This window comes from Calcarisporiella thermophila, assembly GCF_041956535.1.
Source record: "Calcarisporiella thermophila strain CBS 279.70 unplaced genomic scaffold VTP21scaffold_5, whole genome shotgun sequence".
Taxonomy (NCBI): domain Eukaryota; kingdom Fungi; phylum Calcarisporiellomycota; class Calcarisporiellomycetes; order Calcarisporiellales; family Calcarisporiellaceae; genus Calcarisporiella; species Calcarisporiella thermophila.
Window position 1 is genome coordinate 429,256 of NW_027192195.1, and position 22,762 is coordinate 452,017.

The 22,762-nt window shown below is 51.7% G+C and overlaps 13 protein-coding genes across 13 annotated transcripts; 6 read left to right on the forward strand and 7 right to left on the reverse strand.

Moving 5' to 3' along the window:
* Positions 1–75: 75 nt before the first annotated feature.
* On the forward strand, positions 76–288 carry VTP21DRAFT_9264 (uncharacterized protein; the record flags this gene model as incomplete). Its single annotated transcript, XM_069400202.1, has 1 exon — positions 76–288. One exon carries the CDS (start codon positions 76–78, stop codon positions 286–288), a length of 213 nt encoding a protein of 70 aa, XP_069254152.1.
* Positions 289–347: 59 nt separating this feature from the next.
* VTP21DRAFT_9265 (uncharacterized protein) lies at positions 348–1,645 on the reverse strand (the record flags this gene model as incomplete). Its single annotated transcript, XM_069400203.1, has 2 exons — positions 348–1,491; positions 1,575–1,645. 2 exons carry the CDS (start codon positions 1,643–1,645, stop codon positions 348–350), a joined length of 1,215 nt encoding a protein of 404 aa, XP_069254153.1.
* Positions 1,646–2,059: 414 nt separating this feature from the next.
* Positions 2,060–4,581, reverse strand: VTP21DRAFT_9266 (uncharacterized protein; the record flags this gene model as incomplete). Its single annotated transcript, XM_069400204.1, has 8 exons — positions 2,060–2,251; positions 2,336–3,126; positions 3,190–3,259; positions 3,324–3,551; positions 3,634–3,839; positions 3,910–4,180; positions 4,258–4,428; positions 4,513–4,581. The coding sequence occupies 8 exons, from the start codon at positions 4,579–4,581 to the stop codon at positions 2,060–2,062; spliced, it is 1,998 nt and encodes a 665-aa protein (XP_069254154.1).
* A 510-nt stretch (positions 4,582–5,091) lies between these two features.
* On the reverse strand, positions 5,092–5,721 carry VTP21DRAFT_9267 (uncharacterized protein; the record flags this gene model as incomplete). Its single annotated transcript, XM_069400205.1, has 2 exons — positions 5,092–5,478; positions 5,569–5,721. 2 exons carry the CDS (start codon positions 5,719–5,721, stop codon positions 5,092–5,094), a joined length of 540 nt encoding a protein of 179 aa, XP_069254155.1.
* Positions 5,722–6,382: 661 nt separating this feature from the next.
* Positions 6,383–6,688, reverse strand: VTP21DRAFT_9268 (uncharacterized protein; the record flags this gene model as incomplete). Its single annotated transcript, XM_069400206.1, has 2 exons — positions 6,383–6,472; positions 6,536–6,688. 2 exons carry the CDS (start codon positions 6,686–6,688, stop codon positions 6,383–6,385), a joined length of 243 nt encoding a protein of 80 aa, XP_069254156.1.
* A 530-nt stretch (positions 6,689–7,218) lies between these two features.
* On the forward strand, positions 7,219–8,921 carry VTP21DRAFT_9269 (uncharacterized protein; the record flags this gene model as incomplete). Its single annotated transcript, XM_069400207.1, has 4 exons — positions 7,219–7,360; positions 7,511–7,661; positions 7,714–7,772; positions 7,888–8,921. The coding sequence occupies 4 exons, from the start codon at positions 7,219–7,221 to the stop codon at positions 8,919–8,921; spliced, it is 1,386 nt and encodes a 461-aa protein (XP_069254157.1).
* Positions 8,922–9,729: 808 nt separating this feature from the next.
* Positions 9,730–11,298, reverse strand: VTP21DRAFT_9270 (uncharacterized protein; the record flags this gene model as incomplete). The annotated part of the gene is made up of 10 exons (XM_069400209.1): positions 9,730–9,773; positions 9,842–9,896; positions 9,956–10,036; positions 10,120–10,419; positions 10,505–10,600; positions 10,689–10,806; positions 10,903–10,967; positions 11,037–11,128; positions 11,199–11,220; positions 11,284–11,298. The coding sequence occupies 10 exons, from the start codon at positions 11,296–11,298 to the stop codon at positions 9,730–9,732; spliced, it is 888 nt and encodes a 295-aa protein (XP_069254158.1).
* A 232-nt stretch (positions 11,299–11,530) lies between these two features.
* Positions 11,531–13,731, forward strand: VTP21DRAFT_9271 (uncharacterized protein; the record flags this gene model as incomplete). Its single annotated transcript, XM_069400210.1, has 3 exons — positions 11,531–11,818; positions 12,008–12,076; positions 12,157–13,731. The coding sequence occupies 3 exons, from the start codon at positions 11,531–11,533 to the stop codon at positions 13,729–13,731; spliced, it is 1,932 nt and encodes a 643-aa protein (XP_069254159.1).
* A 345-nt stretch (positions 13,732–14,076) lies between these two features.
* On the reverse strand, positions 14,077–15,165 carry VTP21DRAFT_9272 (uncharacterized protein; the record flags this gene model as incomplete). The annotated part of the gene is made up of 2 exons (XM_069400211.1): positions 14,077–14,973; positions 15,040–15,165. 2 exons carry the CDS (start codon positions 15,163–15,165, stop codon positions 14,077–14,079), a joined length of 1,023 nt encoding a protein of 340 aa, XP_069254160.1.
* Positions 15,166–15,784: 619 nt separating this feature from the next.
* On the forward strand, positions 15,785–16,845 carry VTP21DRAFT_9273 (uncharacterized protein; the record flags this gene model as incomplete). Its single annotated transcript, XM_069400212.1, has 3 exons — positions 15,785–15,916; positions 15,989–16,324; positions 16,426–16,845. 3 exons carry the CDS (start codon positions 15,785–15,787, stop codon positions 16,843–16,845), a joined length of 888 nt encoding a protein of 295 aa, XP_069254161.1.
* Positions 16,846–17,170: 325 nt separating this feature from the next.
* Positions 17,171–18,934, forward strand: VTP21DRAFT_9274 (uncharacterized protein; the record flags this gene model as incomplete). The annotated part of the gene is made up of 6 exons (XM_069400213.1): positions 17,171–17,476; positions 17,564–17,636; positions 17,822–17,843; positions 17,940–18,016; positions 18,081–18,307; positions 18,383–18,934. The coding sequence occupies 6 exons, from the start codon at positions 17,171–17,173 to the stop codon at positions 18,932–18,934; spliced, it is 1,257 nt and encodes a 418-aa protein (XP_069254162.1).
* An 86-nt stretch (positions 18,935–19,020) lies between these two features.
* On the reverse strand, positions 19,021–19,434 carry VTP21DRAFT_9275 (uncharacterized protein; the record flags this gene model as incomplete). Its single annotated transcript, XM_069400214.1, has 1 exon — positions 19,021–19,434. The coding sequence occupies one exon, from the start codon at positions 19,432–19,434 to the stop codon at positions 19,021–19,023; it is 414 nt and encodes a 137-aa protein (XP_069254163.1).
* Positions 19,435–20,518: 1,084 nt separating this feature from the next.
* On the forward strand, positions 20,519–22,010 carry VTP21DRAFT_9276 (uncharacterized protein; the record flags this gene model as incomplete). Its single annotated transcript, XM_069400215.1, has 2 exons — positions 20,519–21,139; positions 21,303–22,010. The coding sequence occupies 2 exons, from the start codon at positions 20,519–20,521 to the stop codon at positions 22,008–22,010; spliced, it is 1,329 nt and encodes a 442-aa protein (XP_069254164.1).
* Positions 22,011–22,762: the final 752 nt, after the last annotated feature.

Sequence of the window (22,762 nt, forward strand, 5' to 3'; positions counted from 1 at the left end):
CTTCCCGAATTAGAAATAAGCAATCTAAGCCGTGCCGGTCCGACTCGGAAAGACTCTGCTCAAGGGTAAGATTGGATGCTTGGTTCGCACGATTGCAGTGATTATAGCAATTTCACTTCTTATTCACAGAAACAGGCCGGGGGGGGGGGGGGGAAAACTAGGCCAGTTACAAAGAGGAGACAAAAAACAAGATGGATGGCTAGCATAAATCAAGACAAAAAGAAGAGAGAAGAGGAGATAAAAAGGGGCTGGAAGAGCATGCTTTATAGGAGAAGACAGGAGAAATAGTACATATATCCAATGGGCAAGCAGCAAAATAAACAAGGAGAGATTCACGCAGGCCGTGTTTACTTGGCCGTCGCAAACCCAACGCGGTCGTTGCCCAGGTCATAAACGGTATAGAATTTGCGCAGGAACACGTCGCCCACGATCCAGAGGGGCCCAGCGGGCGCGGGGATGTCCATTCCCATGAAGCCGCTCACGCACTGGCCTTGCACTTCGAGGATGTAATCCTTTCCGCTCAGGCAGAAATCCTTCTTGTTGAAGGTGAGGCAGAAGTCGGGCAGCGAGCCCACCACGCTACAGTCGAGAGTGTATTGTCCGCTCCAGTTCTTTTTGGCGCCGATTTGTTTGTTGATCAGGTCGGCCAGCATCGTCGGGACCGCAAACAGGGAGGAGCCGGTGTCGATGGCCGCGCCGACGGGTTCGATGTCGATGGACTCGCCGCCAAACTTCACGTCCTCCAGCTCCACCTCCCAGTAGCCCTTGCGGCGCACGGGGGCCCAGTGAATATCGCCGGTGTAGTGGTTCTTGTCAGTTCCCCCCAGCACCATCTCGCCGCCCTCGCCGCCCTCGCCGCTCTCGGACGCCCTGTTCAGCCAGAACGCAAACACGGGCTCATCGACGAGCTTCTTGTCGACCATGTTGTAAAACGGGGGGACCACGTGCTGCACGGAAATGCGATCGTACCCAAGCCCGAAGATACCATCGAAGCGCCCAAACGCAAACGTCAGCCCCGGTTCCTTGACGGACTCGCCAAAGTCTTGGCCTTGGACCTTGATGCCGCCGACGGTGAGCACGTCGTTCGAGATGATGCCCTCGAGGGAGCCGGTGCCGTATCGGATGGCAAATTCGGTGCCGTTTTCCTTGAACGTCTTGGAGAGCTGCGAATCATATCGGTTGTGTAGGAAGCAGGCGATCGAGTTGCAGTGGGTGGAAGGAACCCACAAGTTTGACGATCCGGTATCAAATACGACGGTGAACTTCTGGGGCGGCGTCCCTAGCCCAATCTCCCCAAAGTACTGCGCGTCCATGAAGTTCGAGAGGGGGACACCATGGTCAGCGCTGCCGTCCGCGTTGAGCGCGATCACCTCACCGGAATTGCGCGAATAGCGCCGGGTGCCAAAATATTTTTGGGTGAGATATTCACCCGTACGCGAGAGAGACTCGAGGCGCTGGCCGGGGGATTGCTTAAGTTTCTTGAGCTGGATCCTAATGAGACAAAGATTAGTCAGGTGAACATGGTAAAATGGGAAAAAAAAAGGAAGAGAAGAAAAAGCAGTCGAGCAAATTACTTTTGGACATCCGCATCCACGGTCAAGCTCAGTAGAGCTGTTAGAGCGATGGAGACAAGAGCAAATTTCATTACTAAAGCTAACAGTAACGTGTGGAAAAAGAAATAATCAATCCGGAAATATATAATAAAAAAAAACGGGCTGAATAAGAGAGATTGTAAAAGAACGCCCCCAAGAGAAAGAATGTCGGAGATTTCATAACCTAACCTAGACTAATTGAATAATCGATGGTTCGATTTCTCTCATTAGCCTGTCCACCCTCTCCTTGAACGTAAATTGAGGTGGGGGTACCGAATCATCGGCCACCGACCCGTTTAGGTAGGGATTCCATGCACAACCTCGGAATACAATACCAAAAGCGATCATAATTATGTTTTCCTCTCTAGTCACCCCATTTGATTCATGTCTACGCTAGTTTTTGTGATGCGGTAGGATGTTCTTTTCCACATTTAAAGGCCACAGTTTGAATTATGTAAAACCTCTCTCTATTTTCCTTTTTCATGGTCCCCTTGCTGAAGAAGTTCACGCACACGGTTGAGGCCGTCCATCAACATCCAAAGCTTCATTTGCTGCTCCGGGTCTGTCGGCTGTTCAAGGAGGTCCTGGATACGGATGCCAACTGGCTCTAGAAATTCTCGACGCATCCAGTGCTGGGTAGAGGATTCCCAGATACCAGTCTAGGGTAGAGATGGGAGGAGCGGGAGAGTTAAGACTCACACAAAGTTATCAGAGTAACAGCGGTTAGAAAAACAAGGGAATACCTGATTATCCTTGTCTCGCACAAGGATAAAGATCCAAAAATTCACCACCTGCAAAAGGGTTCCCCACCATTCCCAAAAGCCATCCACGGTCGCCATCATGTCCCTCTTCCTCTCCTCCTCCACCTCATCCTCCTTGTCATCCAGTTCCTGCATCTCTTCGACTCCCTTGATGCTTCCACTTTCGACTTTGATCCTAAATATATCTCGCCACAGCTCCCCTAAAAATTTCCCACTGAAGACTCCGCCCTCCATGACCCAGTCCTTCACGAGGGAAATCGCCCCGGCCCGTGCAGGTTGCAGGGGACTCCGAAGAAGCTCCTTAGCAACCACAGCGCGAGCTTCAGGGCGGAAGGAGAGGGTGTAGCGCTTCAGCGCCTCGAATGCTAGAAAGCGAAAAGTGGGATTCGGGTTTGTGCATGAAAATAGGGCCATCTCCTCGACGAACTTTAAAGGCTTGAGCTGGAAGGGATAAGTGGTCACACTGAGTTCATCGATACCAAATAGCCCGGGATCCAGGCGCTCGACCGTGTATAATAGGACGGAGAGGGCTGGGTCGAAGACACCGGGTTGGCTGGATGCAGAAGCTAGTGAATTGTATGCGAGGGGAAGCGCGACACGAAAGAGCCATCCATGCGAGAGAGGCTGAGGCAATGGGTGGTGAGAAGCATGAAGACACGAGAGAATCGAAAACCCGAGCATGATTGAAATGCCATTGGGTGGAAGAGGGAGGGTTCTCTCGGTTGCTTCACCCTCCTTCTCCTCTTCACCTGGTGTCGAGGTAGAAACGAAATCTTGAAAACGAGGATCAGTGCCCACATGACTCCACGTCAAAGGAATAACCAATATCTACATACCCTCGCCAACGTTGCATTCAACATAATATACCAGGTCCTCAAAACCTAAACGCAATGAGCTTGCCAGCCTCTTGGGTAAATATTAGCATAAAACAAGCCTGGACTTGATGTTCCATATGAAAAGTCTATCCCACCCTGATTCTGTCGACGGTTTGAAGAGTCTCTTTCTTTGGCTCGCCAACATCCAACGCACTACCCTTAAAGTTATACCGGGAATGTAGTCTAGAATAATAGGCGGCGCCGATGTGGAGCTCACGCCGGGCAAAGTACGCGTCCACCCAGGTAAGTAGTATGAAGACGAAGAGATATCGTAGCGATTCCGTTTCGTCCTCACTATTTAGACGCAAAAAAAGTGGAAACTCCTAAACCGAAATAAAAAACACGAGTGATATAAGCCGTTTGCTACAACAAAGTCTCTTTATGGCAAATGGGATTGCAGCTTACCTCCTCCGCAATCTGTATATGGACCGACATTTTCTCCAAGAAAGACAGAAAAAATTCAGCCAACGCATCCACCCCCTGCTCAGAATCGGTTGGACTAGGAGAGTCTTCCAGGGCGAGCCGTTTCAGTGAATGTAGCGCGGGCAAGAACAGTTTCACAACGCTTAGTAGAAAGGTGGAGAGCCGTTTGGTTTTGATGCGTGGTAGCACTATCCACCATTTGCGCATTAGAAATGCAGAGCTTTATAATACAATACAAAAATAAAGTTAGGCTATTACCCTGCAAGAGCCCGCTCCCCAGGTGGGTAAAAACCACGATCCTGTCCCTAAGTAGATGGCTCGCGTCCACATTCCAATCCAGGGCTCCCAAATGATTTAAAATCATAAGATATACTTCGCGGGGGTTGCCGTGCATGGATATGGTGTCTAACAACGTCGAAGTAGAGGTGAGGATATCCGGGGCCTGGTCAGCTCCCGTGGGCGAGGAATAGGTGAGAAAGGGTAACAAATATCCATAGATATCCCAACCGGAATGCTCTAACATTTTGATCTTGGTTAATGGGAGAAACATGGCAACGTTAAATATGGTGAGAATAAAGTCCAACTGCAGCACAACAACTAAATTACTTTGTACCGTCTAATGGGTTCACTCTCGCTCTCGGTGGGCACCAAGACCTTTTTAACCGTGAGCAAGAGGCTAAACACTTGGCTTGGCGTATACTTTTCCAAAGCATTGGCAAGATGAAGTTCTAAAAGAGTCGAGAATGCGATGTAAGGCTCCGGGTGGATTTGAGCCTCCTAGAGTGCGACACGATCTTAGCATCCATCCCAATAATAAAATAGGCGGAAGAGAGAAATGGGGAGCGGAAACCCTGCTTTTACCCTTAGACACGTTGCAAAGCCTTCCTCAATAGCCTCTATCGATTCCAAACAATCCTGTTGATCGTCCATGATGTCGGCCTTCCTCTAGATCTGGATGCCACTATTTGAGCTTTTATTAGCGTGAAACGGAGTTTGAAAATGTAATCAAAGGGGGGGGGGGGAGTGGCCACCCGAAAGACAATCGCAGGCTGGCCCAACCCCATGGTCGAGAGACTACTGTTCCGAACAGAGCCTGCGCGGCTACCCTATCGGTAGCAGACAGCTCTGCGTGTTCGGACGCAATATTTGCGACGGATATAGGTTGACTTTATTGTTCGATTTATTTTTTTAAGTATACATGTATATTGGAGAGGGGAGGAAAATTGAGTGGAGAGAAACAAAAAAAGAGAAACAACTATTCTAGACCTATGTGATATGAAATAAGACAACCTAAGGAAAAGAAAAGCAATAAAGAGGCTATGTACAAAGTGAGGTTTTTGCATGGGATTTTTGTGAGTATATATGTATGAAGTCGAGTTTTGCGCTCTGGGAAGAGCAAGTATGTCGAGCTGCTAGATTGGAGACCAGCTCACGTCATGCTTATATTGACCCCTGGGCGCCCTTGACTCTTTTGCTTTGGTAGTCTCGAATGGCACTTTTGATGGCATCCTCGGCCAACATCGAGCAGTGCAGCTTAACAGGCGGTAGAGAGAGCTCCTTTGCAATCTCCGTATTCTTGATGGTACCAGCTTCATCCAGGCTCAGACCTTTTACACGCTCCGAGACCAGGCTTGAGGAGGCAATGGCCGATCCGCACCCAAAGGTTTTGAATTTGACCTCGGTGATCTTGCCCGTTGCCTCATCAACGCGGATCTGAAGTTTCATTACATCACCGCAGGCGGGCGCGCCCACTAAACCGGTGCCGACATCGGGATCGAGTTTATTGAGAGAGCCTACATTCCTGGGATGTTCATAGTGGTCGATCACCTACGCAAACGAAAAATAAAAAGAGTTTAGAACTGATAACATGAACCAGCATTAGGGGGAGTAGGGGGGGGGGGAGAATGCAAAGTCCACCTTTGGGTGATAGCTTCTCCGGGCAGTTGCAGTAAAAGCCGGGTTAATCCGAGCAGAGGCGCGCTTGAAATTAGAAATCAATGTAAAGCGAAGCATTTCGATAAGGTAGTGGCCGAATTGGATCAAAGAAAGAAGAAAAATGAAAACGGGCATTTCTCTGGATCGAGGGATCAGAATAAAAAATCAGATTACTGCGGAGCCGTCCGCAGCAAGATTACTCAGAGGGGGCCTGGTCTAAATCGGATAAGGATGAAATTCGATGGAGTAGCTAAATCGGGTTTAAAGCGAAGATAGCTTTCTCCCTAGTATCGCAGCATTTTTCGCTTTTCTCTCGTCAAAAGGCCCTGTCCCTCTCCCCTTCAATGTCACTCAGAAATGTTCCACTTCTTGGGACCTCTTTTAGTCTAGAGGGAGGCCACCGAGCCATCTGTCAAACCCCTTCTTGTTTCTTCTTAGAAGAGCAAAATATATTTTTGGGAAGAGGTCATGGTCTCTTATGGCGCTTTATCATAGAAACTCAGAAATCCCCCAGTGTTAAGCTGGTGTTCCAAAAAAAAAGAGGTGAGGATAGAAGAACCAATGTTTCGCACCGCCTTCTAGTAGGATGCGTCCGGGGAGATTTCAACGATAATGGATTCGCCTATCTCCCTGGCAGCTATCTCATTATTTTTTGTGGGGGGGGGGGGAACAAGTTCTGAAGAATCAGATAGGACAATTTACCAAGATAATGACCCAAGTACAAGACTGGAATCCTTTATTTACAATCGAAATCAGCGACCCATATCAGGCAAGAAAAAAGAAGGGCTCTCCCTCTCTATCTATGGGCGCGCGACGGGTATCCAGTTCGCGGCTGGGGAAAACCACAAATATATCGGACCATACGTAATCGTGTCTTGGCGGGTGACTAATAATGAATGTTAGTTTCATATGGTGGTCCATGGTGATTCTAAGATGGATCGCTCCCTACCTCCTCGCGCGCAATGGCGTGCATGACCAGCAGAGACTCTAGCTGCAGAGTGTCGGCGGCAGACTGGCGTAGCTCATTGAGCTCGAGATCGTTGCGCTGAGCGCGTGTGACGGGAGGAAGCACAGGGCTGGTGGAGCTGGAAAACGGGGGCATGGCTTCCTAGCTAACCATGCGGAGCTCAGGATCACCTGTTCGCAGGTTGAAACCTTGGTTCGAATTCGGCGTGATTTTGAGCGGGCCAAGCCACGGATGATGTCGAACAATTTCACCGGGGTGAGGGGGGGGGGGATTGGCGAAGGGATGGTTTTGTTGCGGAGATACGTTGAAGCGAAATTAACATGAGAATAATTAATAATAAACAGATAGCTTTGGCCAAGCTAAGAAACTGAGCTTGACAGGAGGATACCGTATTGTGCAAAGGTGGGGGGGACACAGCGGAAGAGGAGGCCTGCTGGGCCTGAATTTGCTCAGATAAAGAGATAAAAAAAGCGGCTCTTTTGGTTTATCTATCTTCGTGCGCCGGTCTTATCTCTTAGCGACCGCGAGGACTTTTTCAGAGTCCTCCACTGCACACGCAAACAGGGTTGGGCAAAAGCAAAGGCGGCCGGGACGTGACAGCTCTAAACATTCGGAGCCGCCAACACAAGCCCTGCCCCAGAGCCGGCCTTCCATATCGGCCGCAAATGCCCAAAACGAGGAGCGCGGCCGAACAATTCGGGCTAGAGTGGGGGAGGGGGGAGGCGGGATGGTTATTGGACCAGTCCCCCGCGTCCATGTTCTACATTTGCGAGGGCCTCGGGGGGCTGATATCTCTGGAACAGGGAGGTGGGCGTGGCGAGGGCGAGGGAGGGGGGGGGCGGCCGTGGTGTTGCCCGATTCATGTGAAAGACAGCAGAGTCAGAAAAGGCCTTCTTGAAACAGATCCCTTAAATTTTTCGCAATCGATAAACCAATCGCCCCATGTTTTTGCTCCAGAAGTTGAAGATCCGACCGGGAAGGAGCAGGCGCGATTTCCGGTGGAGTGGAGAAGGCGGGGACTGAGGCCAGCCCGCCAAAACCAACCAATGTGGCGGGGCCCGCAATCAAGCCCGGCAGAAAATGAGAAATCGATAACACCAACACCGGAGTCGTATTAACTGCGCAAATATCCCGTTTTCATTTTCCATGCATGCTCATAGGGACGCAGAGATTCGCCATCTCACACAACGATGCACACAATTGCACGTGCATGAGGGGGGCGAGCAGGGAGGGGGCGGATAGCTGACTTATTCGGAAGCAATGAGGGACTTCCCGATAACGGCAAAAACTACATGCTGCTGTCTTTATATAATAATATATTACATATCCGTTAGCAAAAGTTTCCGAAACATTTGGAACCCTTGGATTTGGCGATATAAATAACCGGCCCTCCCCCCCGCTGCGTGGCCTCTTTTCTCTTCCTGTATCGAGCCCCTCTCCTCTTGGCCCACCACCGCAATTCCTACGCCCCTCATCTCCCCACCGCTGCTCAACCCTTCGCCGCTCCGGCTTCTTACTCGAGTCTCGACCCGCGCCGTTCCACCAAGCTCAGCTAGTGATTGTCGCCCACACCATGGCCTCATCGTTTGCCGCCGCCACCGGCCTGCTCCACCTCTCGCAATTGCCCTCGGCCTGCCAGGCCACGCCCTCCAAGCGAGGCGCCCCCTCGCGCAAGCACCCCTCGCCCGACCACGCACCCAACCGCCCGTACAAGTGTAGCGTCTGCGACAAGGCATTCGTCCGCCTCGAGCACCAGACTCGGCACATGCGCACGCACACCGGCGAGAAACCCCACGCCTGCACCTTCCCCGGCTGCGAAAAGCGCTTCTCTCGCAGCGACGAGCTGACCCGCCACTCGCGCATCCACACCAACTCCAAGCGCCAGCGCCTCGGCCGGCCGCTGGAGGTCAGCTGGAAGCCCTACCCTTGCCCGTCGCCCGGCTGCGTGCGCTCCTTCTCCCGAGAGGGCCACCTGGCCCGCCACATGCGCACCCAGCACCCCACCGAGATCCCCACCCCCGACATGTCCCCCCGCGCCGAGTCCTCCTCCGACGACGAGATCGAGAGCGAGGAGGAGGAGATCATCACCCCGGACATCTCCCCCGTCCGCTCCCCCGAGCTCAAGCACAAATACCCCCCCGGAACAGGCTTCGGCGCCCGCCTCTCCGACATCCTCGACGACGACAGAACCCCCAGCGCTCGGGTCCTGCCGCTGCCCTCCCCGCTGGCCCCCCCCGCCCTCTCCTCCCCTTACCTGTACGCCTCTGGATCTCCATCGCGACACCCGCCCCTCCCTCCCCCGCCGCCCAAGGCCCCGGCTTCCCACGTCTCCCTGCCTCCCATTAGAGATTTTCTGTATGCGCAATAATGGCCGCCGTCTACCCCTCTCCCCCTATATCTCTCCCATATGGACAGCATTGAATGCTTAATCTTGTAATTATTGGCATATAGTTCATTTTCTTTTCGTGTGTGTAATATTGTTCCCCCTCCATTTTCCTTTTCTTTGCATCTGTCTATTAGAGTTATTGTTTCTTATCCTTCCTATTGTTTTATTAGCTATTGCTAGAATGATGATAATTAGAACCCATATTCACTCTTCTCGTAATAACATAATGCATCTCTTTTTCTCCAATTTCGGCGGCCGGCAAACTTTGAGAGAGGGGGTGGAAAGTGAGGATGTCTCCACACAGATGCAATTAATGATCACAATGAGGGGGGGGTTGCCGCTGCGGGGGAGAGAGAGGGGACAGGTGTGGCAAACGTTAGAGGAAAGAAGGGGGATGATGGGCGACATAATGGAGGGGATCTGCAGTGCAGCGCAGAAAACCCAACGGTTTCCCCCAAAAGGAAGGATGATGTGATATTGGGTCAGCGGCACTTATTCGTTGTCCCGTTGGCCTGATTTTGCTAGCCCAGTCCCCCCAATGCCTTTTTTCGGCGGGACGGCCTCCGCTTTCTCCCTTTCCTCTCATGCACCCTAATGAACCCACTCTTTCCTTTTGCCTTCCGTTTTTAGAAATCGTGAAATAGGAATTAAGATAAAAAAGAGAAATAAACACACAATAATTATAATAAATACATAAAACGATAAAAAAAGCGGGCAACACAATAACTGCACGTACAAAGAAGAAGAAGAAAAGATTTGCTTCATGATGAATAAAGATAGGAAGATTAAATTACACGGATGACTCGGCCTGCAATATTTCGGCAAAGTATGGGTCTAGACGTGAAGGAGGAGAAACCGGATTAGTCATGGAAAACTTAGAGAGCGGCGGCGAACAAACTTACGATGAAGTGCATTTTCCGCACTAATCCGCTTCTCGGGCTGGTATTCAAGCATTCTCTATCATTTCAAAAGCGTTACTATGCCATTCATCCATTTAGAAACGCAGACTCGCTTACGCTTAACAAATCGATCCCTAGCGCATCGAGCTTCGGGAGCAGAGACTCTAACGGCAACCTTTGGTACACCGGGAAATCCTTCTACGCCAACAAAAAAAGACGTCAGCACACAAGGCACACGGCCACACTACCACACCGACTGTGGGGATGGGGGGGAGGATTACCTTGTACTCGGGCAATTGGGACACCTTTGGCCACGTTTCTTCGGACGGGGTTCCTAGCACTTTGAATATTCTTGTCAACTGATCCTGCACACTATTGCCGGGGAAGAGGGGCCTGCCGGATGCCATCTCCGCAAAGATGCAGCCGACAGACCATATGTCAATGGAGGTGGAGTATTGCCGCGAGCCCATGAGCACGTCCGGTGCTCGATACCACAGCGTCACCACCTCGTGAGAATAGCTCCGAACAGGAATCCCAAACGCGCGCGCGAGACCAAAATCGGCCAGCTTCAGCTCTAATTTCTGAATGGAAGGTTTGACGGTGTTATGCCAGTAAAAAGGTAGAAAGAGGTAATCAAGGGCCTTGCACTCCAGGTCAAAAGCTAACCTTGTTAATAAGCAGATTCTGCGGTTTGAGATCCCGATGAAGGACACGGTGCTGATGGCAAAAGGCAATGCCTTTGAGAAGCTGGTATAAGAGTTGCTAGAACATACAGTAAACAACTTAGAAAATGTCCCCGCATGCTAGGCGACAAAAAAAGTGGCAACTAGGCGCGCTGCTGGCCACAAACCTTTATTGTCAAGACATCGATATCGCCGCCATAAGCGTCAAGGAATTTCTTCAAGTCCGAATCGAGGTACTCAAATACGAGGGTCAGTTTTTTATCGGTGTGTAGCACATCGTGGAGTCTTGGGAGCATATAGGTAGAGGAAGAGAGAGGGTAAGATAGTACCATGTTAGCATAACAACAGGTAGAATCGATTCACTGCTGGGCTGCCACTTACCGCACAATGTTCGGATGTTTAAGCTCCTTTAGAAGTGCAATTTCTCTGATAGCAGTACAGGGCACCTAGAGGGGTTGGATTTACAGTGTTATATGAAAGATCCAGAAAACGGTGCAGTGCATGGCAATACTCACACCCTCCTCTTCATTATCTAATCGTATTCTCTTCAATGCCACCACTTCGTTTATTTCCCGATTCTGCGCCTTGTAGACAATGCCATAGGTCCCTATCAAGCACATGCGGGGCATTAGATGGAGGGCATTTTAGGTTGCACCCTCTGTAAGTGAAATCAATACCTTCTCCAAGCTTTTCAATTTTCTAAAAACGCGAGATTCAATCAATGCCGACTCATATACGATCTTGGATTATCGAATTACTTACTTGGTATTTGTCCATGCCTCAGCGAAGTATATTAGGTTAAAGTATGTATTTTTTTTCGAATGTAAAATTCAGCTGGATACTTCTTCCCGAATCCCGAAGCCGACGACGAGGTTTTAGAGAAAGGGTCTTTGTGAATTGACCCTATTGTTAGAGAAGTTTGTGTGGCGCAATCCTGCTCGCCTGAAAATTCATTTTGGGGAATTTTTTTCATGCTTTCGCGTTCCGCTCTTCATCAACTTGACATTACATGCCTCCCAAAGCTGACATGGAACCCGATTCGGACTATTATCTGCAGCCGGACTTTGATCCTACAAGTCTGCGCATGGCAGAGCTGCGCGGGATCCTTTTGAAGCATGGGGTCGAGACAAAGGCCTCTGCCAAGAAAGGAGATCTCGTCGATCTATTTCGAGAGCATATTGGGCAAAAGGCACCATCCATCCTCAAAGAGCGACGAAAAGTGCGCCCCAGTGGTGCAGGCATAGTAAATATGCCTGGAAGCTCCCTGGAGGAAGCGCATGAAAAGCATGATTCGGCAGTAAGTGTCAAAATTACTCACTCTCACCTCAATGTCGAAGCTGTGATTCTTTTTGGAAAACTTCTTTGTGTTGAAAACTTTGTACCATGTTAGATGTTTCAAGATTTTTCCCTTTGTTTTGTGTTGTTTCTTTTCGCGTTCGACTGGATTAAATTTAAAAGTCATACTAATTTACTGTTGCTGTCATAGGATGATTTTATTGCGCCTGCTCCGCCCCAAGCAACTCCAAGACAACGCGGTCGTCCTGCTAAAAAGAAGGTAACTATTCCAATGATCTTGTCCCTGTTGCAATATGATGGGGATGCTGACGGTATATGTACGCTTTTGCTTAATTATAGAGTCTCGTACCCGATGGTTCAGAATCAGAGACGAACGCGCATCCCAAGACTACTCCTGCACGACGGGGTAGGAAGAGCGAAATCCTGCAAACTCCGGTCGCTTCTGAGAGAGAAAGCAATGGAAAACATGCGTCGGACCGTAGCCCATTTACCTTTGATAACCCGTTCCAGAGCGGCGGCGAATCCTCTCCCGATAAGACTAGGCGCCGCCGTACCATCGGCGATGCCAGGAGCCGCAGCCGAAGTAGAACGGGGCGGTCCTCTTCTGTTTCGCGTAAATATCGCGCCTCGATGCCCGGGGATCCCGATGGGTTGGCTCAACCCGCATCGCCTAAATTCACCCTATCACCCACAGCAGCGGGTTCGGATGGTGAGCACCCGATCAGACAGCGTCTAAGGGCCTCTTCGAGGGCGACCGATACTGGGCCCCTCCGCCGTCGCCGGAGTTCGCCGCTGGTAATCGAAAAGGAAGAGTACTCGCTCAGCTCTATCTGGTTGGTGGTGCTCTTCATCCTGCTAGCCTACGGCCTCTACTACCGCAATGCGCGCTTTGCAGCGGGCTACTGTGATAGTGACGTCGCCGGATCCACACCTCTGCAGGACCCCGTGAAAAACGATACGCTCCTGCACTCTATCTCGGCCCACCTCCGCCCGTCGTGTATACCCTGCCCAGAACATGCCACTTGCAGAGACGGCCATTTTGCTTGCGACGAGAATTTCGTAGAGAAGTCGCACCCCTTCTCTTTCGGGAAGCTGCTTCCACTTGCGCCGACTTGCGTGCCCGACATTACCAAGCAAATGTATGTCCAGTACATCGTGGATGTGGTGCGCGGAGAACTAGCGAAGCACGCAGGGCAAGTGAAATGTGGGTACGTTCGACCCCCGAAGGAGGCCATCGACGCTGCAGAAGATATAGAGCAGAACTATGTATTACAGTATGGAATTCCGGCTGAGACACTCCGAAAGACCATGCATGAGGTATTCAGCACCATGACTCCGGCTTTGAGCGAATTCGAGTTTGACAAATACTGGCGTCTGGCGATGCTGGATCTCTCCCAGCGACGCGATAAGGTGTCGGTGGGCTTGTTTGATGGCGAGAGATGGCTGGCAAGCCTCGAGCCGTCCCTTCCCTTCGCGTGCCGCGTGAAGTACGCATTTATCAATGCTCTGTTGGCGCACACCAATGCATTGCTCGGCACGTTGGGTGCCGTGATGGGGGTATTGATCCTACGGAAGGAGCTTGCAAGGCGGAGTCGAGACGCCCTGATCGTGAGAGGACTGGTTGAGAGCGCTTTCCGCCGGCTGGAGGAGCAGGAGCGCCTCCACTATGTGGACCCCGTACAGTATTCTCAGTCGGGACTTGCTGTGGCGCACCTGAGAGATGCCCTGCTTGCGGACGAGCACGATCCGAAGCGGCGCAACGCCCTCTGGACTCGGGTTCAGCGTATCGTGGAAGGCAACAGCAACGTTCGAGCCATCACCTCCGAGGTGCGAGGCGAGCAGCATCGAGTGTGGATGTGGGTGGGAGCCTTCCACGACAAGATGGAACAGCCCATCTATCCCTCGTCACACTAGATAGATTTCTTGCACGATATTTGCCATGGTTTACCTTTTTCTTTTGCAATAGTTTCTAGTTTCTTTTCATCTTCATTTCATGACTGTTTAATTTAGCTTTTTTTTTGTGCGATATTACTTACATATTCTTGTTAATTATCTCCCTTCCCTTAATTCCCCCCTCCCATATTGCTCTTTCTTTTTAGTGCTATGTCTAGCCTTTAGTATTTATATATATATATATTTTTTTTTTCATTCTCCAACTCTTTTATTTTTTTTCTCTCTTTTTTCTCGTTTTTTCATATTCTCCAATAAAGTCAAACCTCATATAAATTAAATGAACGGTATCTTGCGCTTATCTACATGCTATCGACGTCGAGTCCCACCATACCCGGTGGCCCTTCTAGTCGGGGTAGAGGAAAATGAGGACGAGCTCGTGCCTAGATCCTCGTGCATCCCCCCATACTGCCTCAGAAATTCTCTCTCTCTTCTCTCCTGCTGGTTGCGATGCCTACTCCCGAGGGCGTACCCAGCCATCCCGCCCAACCCTGCACCGGTCCAGAATCCGCTTCCGCTACCCATGCTTGGGCCATAGCTTGGTGGGGCACAGTAGTCAGAGGAGGGGTAGTATCCGCCGCCGCCGCCTCCTCCTCCCGGCCACCAGCCACCGCCGCCCCCACCGCCGCCTGGCCACCAGCCGCCCCAGAAGGAGGAGAAGCCCGGCGGCCTGGCCGGCTCAGGCATACGAGGACGCCGTAAACAGGAACTGAGTATGCTAAAGATGGTGATGCCAAAAATGCCAAACCATAGCCCATAGAACGCGTATTTCGCAGCCAGCGAAAGCAGGAAAGAGATCAAGCGGAATGAATTATTGCGGTACCGCCAAAAGCCGTGTCTTATGCCACCCAATCCATCAAAGGCATCCTTCCACCCCTGGGCTCCCCCCCTCAAGTTTTGCCAAGAGGAGTCGGAGCCCCACCCGCCACCACTGTTATAGGAGGTATACTTTAGCTCGTACTCCAACCCACACGATCCCACAAGGATGTAGTCGTCATCGCTATAACTGTAGCCCTCACAACTCACACTCAGCTCCCCAAATTTCACGTTGGTGGGGAGATCGGCTTCGCACTTCCACTGCACATCTTGCCCATCCCAACCCATATTTTTGCACTGAATCACGTCCGGGCTATACTGTCGGCATGCGGAGCCAATGCATGAGAGCTGGGGTATGGGGGTTGAGCGGCGCGCAGTGGTATATTCGCCCTACGCCCAACCGATAGGTAAAATTTAGCAGATCATTAGGACGATTGGGGGGTTGGCAAAACGTACCTTGCGAAGAGTAATGCTTTGTACATCGCGTAAGAGGACCTTTTTGTATTTGGAATTACTGTACCAATCTGCTTTGGCAAGGCTTAGAAAAGAGAGGCCCAACAGTGAAGGCACCAGCAATTTCATAATTAGTATGAGCTCAACACGAGCCGTTTAGAGCTTTTGAATAAATATCCATTGATCCGCATATCCGCCAAGAATTTAAACTTGTCGAGCCACGATTTGCTCTCTGTGACTTGTGTACAAGCCACCCTCCAATTTGCCAGTCGTCCTCACCTTTATACCACGGGTTTGACCAAAATCGCGGCAGACTGAAAAATCCCTGGGCCCTGGGCTCGACTGTATGTTGCTCTACTCAAGTTAAGCAATGCCATGTATGAACCCTCCTATAGGAGCCCATCATGCAATAGGTTTAATGATTGTGTGAGATGTTACGTCGTGTTGCAGCAGACATTCCGCTCCAGGGTTGTGTGCCGATTGCCCACCCTCGTGCCCATCATGCGAGTCCCTGCGGAATTATCTCAATGACTCTCCGGTAGGACGCATACTGCTTGAAGCCTGCTTGCTCACAGCCGCATAGCAGAATCAGAGCTGGATACTTTTCCCAGGGATGAATTATCCCAGACGGATATTCTCCACCACATTAGTCATCCTTCCATTTCGCACACCTTGCATGTTATCTTAAATAAGGGGCTGGTTTTCAAAATTTCCGGTCTCCGCCTCACATTTCCCCTCACAAACGGTGATGATTGTTTTCGTTCTCGGTGCCACCGGCTTCGTCGGCGCATTTGTCGCCAAAAAATTTCGCCAACATGGCCACACGGTGTACGGTCTTTGTCGAAGCGAGAAGAATGCGGCCAGTCTGTCGCGCGATGAGGTGAGCATGCGAATTTCTCATTCTCTCCATGGCTTCTAATTGGCTTCATCTCGATGGTGGCTCCTTCTCCAGATTATCCCCATCGTCGGCTCAGCTGAGACCCCAGAGACCTGGAGATCGATCGCGAGCATAGCCCACGTGATTGTTGATGCCTCTGCGAACTGGGATGATCCCGTTCAACACTGCAGGGCTGTGCTCCGCGAGATTGAAGAGATTGGCAAGCAGCGCCCAGCTGGCTTAGTGTATATTTTCACGAGCGGTGTCTGGATATACGGACATCGCCCCGGCGAGACTATTGATGAATGGAGCGCGCCAAAGCCCCCGAGACATGTGGCGTGGCGCGAAGAGGTGGAGAAGGAGGTGCTACGGAGCACGTCCATCCACCCGATTGTTATCCGGCCCTCAATGGTGAGTTGGAAGCGAGAGCCAGCCTCTCGTAACATCCCATAGCTTGGGATGCTAAGCGACAATCCCCGTTGGAATTCATCCGCACCTCTCTTCTATGTTAGATTTACGGCGGCAGCGGCTCATGCTTTGCCTCGTTTTTCGAGGACGCGTCGAAAGGACGCCCGATCACGGTGTTTGGCGATGAAACCACGCGGTGGTCCACCATTCATGGCGACGACATGGCGGAGGCCTATGTCCTGGTGGCCGAGCAAGCCGCCCTCTTGAGCCGCCAGATTTTCGTCCTCGGAACCTGTGGCGAGAATGTGGCGGATATGGCGAGGGCCGCCGGGCGTGCGGCGGGCCGCGACAACGCCGAGATAAAATTCACCAAGCCCACCACGTCTTACGACGAGTGCCTTGCGCTGACGTGCCCCACCTCATCGCGCAAGGCGGAGCGAGTTCTGGGGTGGCGGCCGAAGCATGTGGGATTCGTGGAGGAGGTCGACTCCTTGTACGCCTCTTGGAAAGGTTTCCACCTCTGACTACGCATTTCGTAGGTTTTGTGACTGATCACGTGAGGGAGCGGCGACTCAAATTATCTCTAGCGGGATCGCTTATCTTAATACTGATCTCTGTTTGCTTTTTAATTTTAGTATTTTTAAAAAACGGTGGGAAGTTTCCATAGGGGTGCGTTCTTCTTCCTTAACCTTTTCTTACTTGGCTCTTTTCTTTTTTCTAATTCCATTAATTAGTTTTCTTGTTCCCTGCCCTTTTTCCACTCTCTCCCACCCTCTTCCATCCCTCTCCCTTGTATTCTCCTCTTTTCTACAGTAAAACCCCATATATAAAGAAGCACACATTGTAATTATGACGACCTTTGACATTTCAGAGCAGCGTGAGGAGTGCTTCCAGCATTCCGCCTCCGGCTCTGACGAGCATCCCGCTGTCAAGCGCTTTAGAGAGTATCTTCGCATCCGCACCGATCATCCCTCGCCCGACTATGCCGCCTGCACCTGCTTCCTCAAGCAGTGGGCCGCGGACCTCGGGCTCCAGGCGCGTAGCTTTGAGCTTGCCGCCGGCAAGCCCATCGTGCTCCTGACATGGGAGGGCACTGATCCGTCGCTGAAATCCCTCCTGCTGAACTCCCACACCGATGTGGTACCGGTTTTTCCTGTGAGTATTTTTAGTCTCATTTTAGTTATTTAGAGTTGAGTGGTGCTGGAGTTTAACCTTACATAACGAACTGTTCTCCGAATGTAGGAACATTGGTCCTGCCCTCCCTTTGAGGCCCATAAGTTCCGTAATGGCGACATTGTTGCCCGAGGCTCTCAAGGTAATTATACTGCATTGGATGGGGAGGGTGGGGCGTTGGGAGAATTCGGCTTGGCTTCATCCCATTCCCACCCACATGCCCTCCCTCCCCCCATTCATCCCCATGGAACAATCCCCTCTCAATGATGTTTTCTAATCTCTCTTGTTGATCTCTAACCTCTACGCATTCCGATGTCTTTTTTGTAGATATGAAATGCGTGGGAGCGTGGTAAGTTTGTCTAGCATCCTCCCCCCACCTTGGATATCTTTCTCTCTTCTATCTTGGCTAACTAAAGAGATCTTGTCGATTACCCTTGTCTTGCAGGTATATGGAGGCCATTGCTAACATGAAGGCCCAGGGAAAACAGCCGCTGCGCACCATCCACATCCTGTTCGTTCCAGGTATTTCTTATATCCTTTCTCAGGCGACTGCTTTTGAATGGGGTTCTCACCGTGTGTATGTTAGACGAGGAGATCGGCGGAGTGGACGGGATGAAAGCTTTCACGACCCGCTTTTTAGACCAATTCCGGGAGCTGAACGTTGGATTCGCTCTCGATGAGGGTATCGCCAACCCTGAGGATGCCCTCAAGGTGTTCTACGGCGAGCGCCTAACCTGGTGGGTGCGTGTCACGGCAAACGGTACTACGGGCCACGGCTCACAGTTTATTCCAGGGACGGCGACACGTAAATTGGTACGACCCTGCTTGGCTAAAAGCTTAGCCTTGGTTTGAAGCAGTGGCGCTAACCTCCCCCTTCTTTGCGTTTAGACCAACGTCCTGCAGAAGTTCTTCAAGTTCCGCGACGAGCAGGAAAAACTGCTCCACTCCAGCGGCGCCAAGCTGGGGGACGTGACCACGGTCAACCTCACCATGTTGAACGGGGGCGTGCAGCCCAATGTGGTGCCGCAGGACGCCTCCGCTGTGTTTGATATTCGGGTGACGCCTCGCACGAATTTGAACGAGTTCCGCAAGATGATCCACGACTTCTGCAGCAGCGAGGAGGGCGTCTCCTACGAGTTCCTGCAGTATTCGGGGAACAACCAGATTACGCAGCTGGACGGCAACCCGTGGTGGGCCGCCTTCCAGGAGGTGTGCCGCGATCTGGGCGTGAAGACCAGCCCCGAGATCTTCCCCGCCGCGACGGACTCGCGCTACATTCGTGCGCTTGGGATTCCTGCGCTGGGCGTGTCGTACCTGAAGAACATGCCGGTGCTGCTCCATTGCCACAACGAGTACCTCAACGAGCACGACTACCTGGAGGGCGTCGAGTTCTACACGTGCCTGGTCGACAAACTGGCCGGCGTGAGGGAGGAGTTTTAGGGGGGGGGGGGGAGCGCAGCACGAGGAAAATGGGGCGGGGTGGGCGATGGTGGGTGGCGGCGAGCGCGCGTATGTGAGGTCTTATATTATTTATCTGACATCACCATAAACTTGCATTTTATTATAATTGGGTGAATTAGTTTGTGCTCTGGCTTTCTCATTTGTTTTTTTTTCCTCCTTCTTCCTTCTCTCTGTCTTTGTACACGATCTCCTTTGGTCACCATTGTTTTTTTATGATTGTTACTCCTTTCCCTTTTGTACTTTCGTGTACATTTGCTAGACCGTTTGGTTTGACCCGTGGTTGTCCCGGGGAGTGAGGTGAAAGTGCTATTAATACCAGTTGTTTTTGTGTGTGGTAACCTGTGTACAGTAGCGGTAGAGCGGCCGGCCTCCCCCTTAGCTAGAGGTGATCCTCCGAAAGGAATTCGGACCTCACCTGCTCGTTCATAGCGAGGGTGGAGTTTTGCACGCTGGCCAACGTCAAAGGTTGATCTTCCCATCCTTTTAGTGCCGTAGCTCAGCTTCTTTTTCTCTTGTAACTATTCTATTCTCAGAAAACTATTCTCAGAAAAATGGAATTTCTTTCTCCCCTCTCCCTCCTCTTACTTCACTCTTGAGACAAGACTCTCTCCACATATCGCCGTGCGAGGGCTCTATTCTGCAAAAAGGTTGACACGGTCCAGGTCGAAAGGGGGGTTGGATAATTCTTAGACGAGCCGCCCCAGAGCGTGCACAGATGGCTTAGAAGCCTTGATTGGGTTGTGAACCTGAACACGAGAGGAAAATGCTCGGGGTTGCAGAGAATGCTTTCGTTCATCGTGGTGGGGACCTCGGCTGGGATTATCACCCAACCTCCTGAATCTGTGTGAAACCTCGCCGTCCGGCTACAGTGGCCTTGAGTGCATCATACCATGTTCATTCTAGTGGCTGGTTGGTTTCTTCATAGGCCATTTAAACTTTTTTTCCATTTCTATACCAAATTGAGATGAGGCACAGCATTTGAGTCGGGGGGGGTGGCCATTTTTGAGGCTCACCTGCATAGCAAGGTTTCCTAGCATGGTCTCCTCTGCGCATGCTTCCTGAACAAAAGACAGAAAACAAAACAAAACAAAATCGCAGCTGTCCGTGGCCGCTGGTATTCAATAAGGCGATCTCAGCCAAGCACTTTAATTTCTTTTAGCCCTAATTCGGTAGGGGGTACAGCTGAGGAAGAAGTCACGCACACCTTGTTTGAATGTGAGTGGGAGGAGTGCAGAAGTGGCCAAGCAAGCAAGTGTCAATTGGGGAGGTTGGTAAAATCACACTGGAGAGAGGCCCTCTTTAGACCATTCCTCCTCCCGACAAGCCCCCTCCCGATTTGAGGAGCGACTTCGTTTGTCGTCCATGCCATAATCTTTATCATGTGCGACCCTACACGGCTTAAAGTTACCGAATGCGATAATACATGCACTGTTGTCACAATCCTACGCGCCTTCTTTTAATTTTTTTTTTCTATCTCCTCTTCTCTCTCCACTCTCCCTCCCCCCCTCCACCATAGAAGCTTTTCTATAGAGAATCAAGTTATCTGTCAGTTATACACTTACAATGCGACTTCCCGTGGTTGTTCTGGTTGGGTTCTCCCTCGTTGCTGGCACCCCCCTTTGCCTCGACGACCCCTTTCCCCTCCATCCCGAGCGCCGCGTCATTGTACCTTGCCCCCTATCCCAGAATCCCCCCATTCGGAGACAACAGTTCAACACGTCCCAGGCGTTCATCTTTGATTTCCAATGCAAGGTGGAGCCCACCCTCTGTGACAAGGCCCGCGAGGGTCTCCGGAAGAGCGGCGAGATCCTGTCGAGCTACCTTGAGTTTAGCGAGCCGGTGCGAGTGAACGCCACCTTTCACCGCTTCTGTCAGGACGGCGAGACTCAGCTGATGGACCCCGGCTGCGAAAAGAGGGGCTACTCCATTGTGGTTGGTGAGTGGTTCAGTGGCGATCTAGCATCGCCTCTTGTGTGTGCATACCAATATGAAATGACCCCCCATGGGGATGAATATCCAGGATTGGCCAGGCCCACGCGGCTGATGTTGCTGGAAGACGACGACCAAATCGTGCGATTCTACCCCCAGCCACTGGTCAAGCAGCTCACCTTCTCACCGCGCCCCGCCTACGCCACATACGACATCACGGCCGAATTCAATGCTGAGCATGACTGGCATTTCTGGGTAAGCTAACTCTTACTGGGAGAGAGGGGCACTTGGCATGGATGAACCCCTCTCCTTGCGTTCGGAGCCGCCCCCACTCCTCACTTTCCCACTCCTAACCACGAGAGCATACTAACTGGATTCCACTTTTTCGGGTTGCCCATTGGGGGGGGGACCCTTCAAGGCTGACGGCCCTGACTTGGGGGCTGCGAATCGGACGGACTTTGAGGAAACGGTCATTCACGAGCTAATCCACGGCCTGGGCTTTTTGTCGATGTGGGTGGAGCTGCCGGGGGCGCCCTCGGCCCTCGTTCCTCCGGGATTTTTGCTGAACGCGGAGGACGAAAGGATTGCCACCGTCACAACCGATTATTTCATCGAGACGGCCCTAGACCGCTATCTGGTGAGCGTGGAGCCGCCGAATACGATCCGCGCCAGCGAGTACGCGAAGCAGCTCAACCAGGCCGCGAGGGCGGCGTTTAAACAGCCGCCCACTCTGGAGGAGCTGACCTTGGCGCTGGAGACCAGCCCGGAGTTTGCGCCCGCGCGAGCCATGATGCGCCAGGCCACCGCCAACAACACCCTGGCCCTGCTGCCGCTGGGGGCCCAGCCCGATGACTTCACCTGGCTTGAAACCGGGCTGAATCCCTTCCGCTCTGGCTCCTCCGTCTCGCATGTCTCGCTCAAGGACTATCGGGACACCAGCGAGCGCCTCATGACGTACAAGTCCGACCGGCCCTTGTCCCTCTACCAGTCCATCCAGCAGTACGGAGGGCCCATTGGGCCTCGCCTGCAGCGCTGCATGGCCAGCATCGGCTACAAGACGAGGCCCAGTCTCCCTGCTCCAAACCCCCCGCGAGTGCCCGCTTCTCTGCCCCCCTCCAAACCATAGACGTATACCCAACCAGGGCCGTGTTTTCTTTGTCCTCTATAGTATTTAACCAAATGGGCAACTGCTCCCTCTCCCTTGTATGTATTGCTATTGCTATTTCCGCCTCTGTTCTGTATATCGTCCCATGCCCTTGTTTGTACTACGCGTCTCCTCTTTCCCTTTCTCCTTGTCTTTGCACGCAGGAATGATATGACATTTAGACTACAAGCTCTTATTAGGACTAGAGAAAGAGATTGGAGAGGGCCTTCTAGGTCAAGGGACAACCGCGACAAAACCAGGAAATTTCGGGGGGAGGGGGGGGTAGGCGAGCCTCCAATCCTCCCCGCTTCCCCACCTTCGTCCTTGCAACAAAGTTAATTAGTCAGGGCGGACCAAATTACCCACGAAGAAACTCAATTTGTATTCCGGCAAAAAAGAAGAAGCAAGAAGAACGTTCATGAAACGGAGCGCCCTTCCTGAAGTAGAAATACAGCGCACCAAAAACGGCCGGCATGGAAAGGTTAAGCTTCACAAGTCTAAAAGCCATGTGCCGTCGCCCGGTGTCCCACATGCCAGACCAGCGGTGCGGGAGCCAAATGGGTGTGTGCTCCGGCAAGGAGGCGAGTAGCATTGAGGAAAATCTGTGTACACGGATAAATAAAAGAGCCTCTCCCGGGTTACACACCGCCACCAACGTAAAGTTCAAGATGGAGATGGGAGGCGAGAGGCGGCAAGGAGGAGGCAAGTAGAAGGGGGAGGGCCGTCTTGTGTGT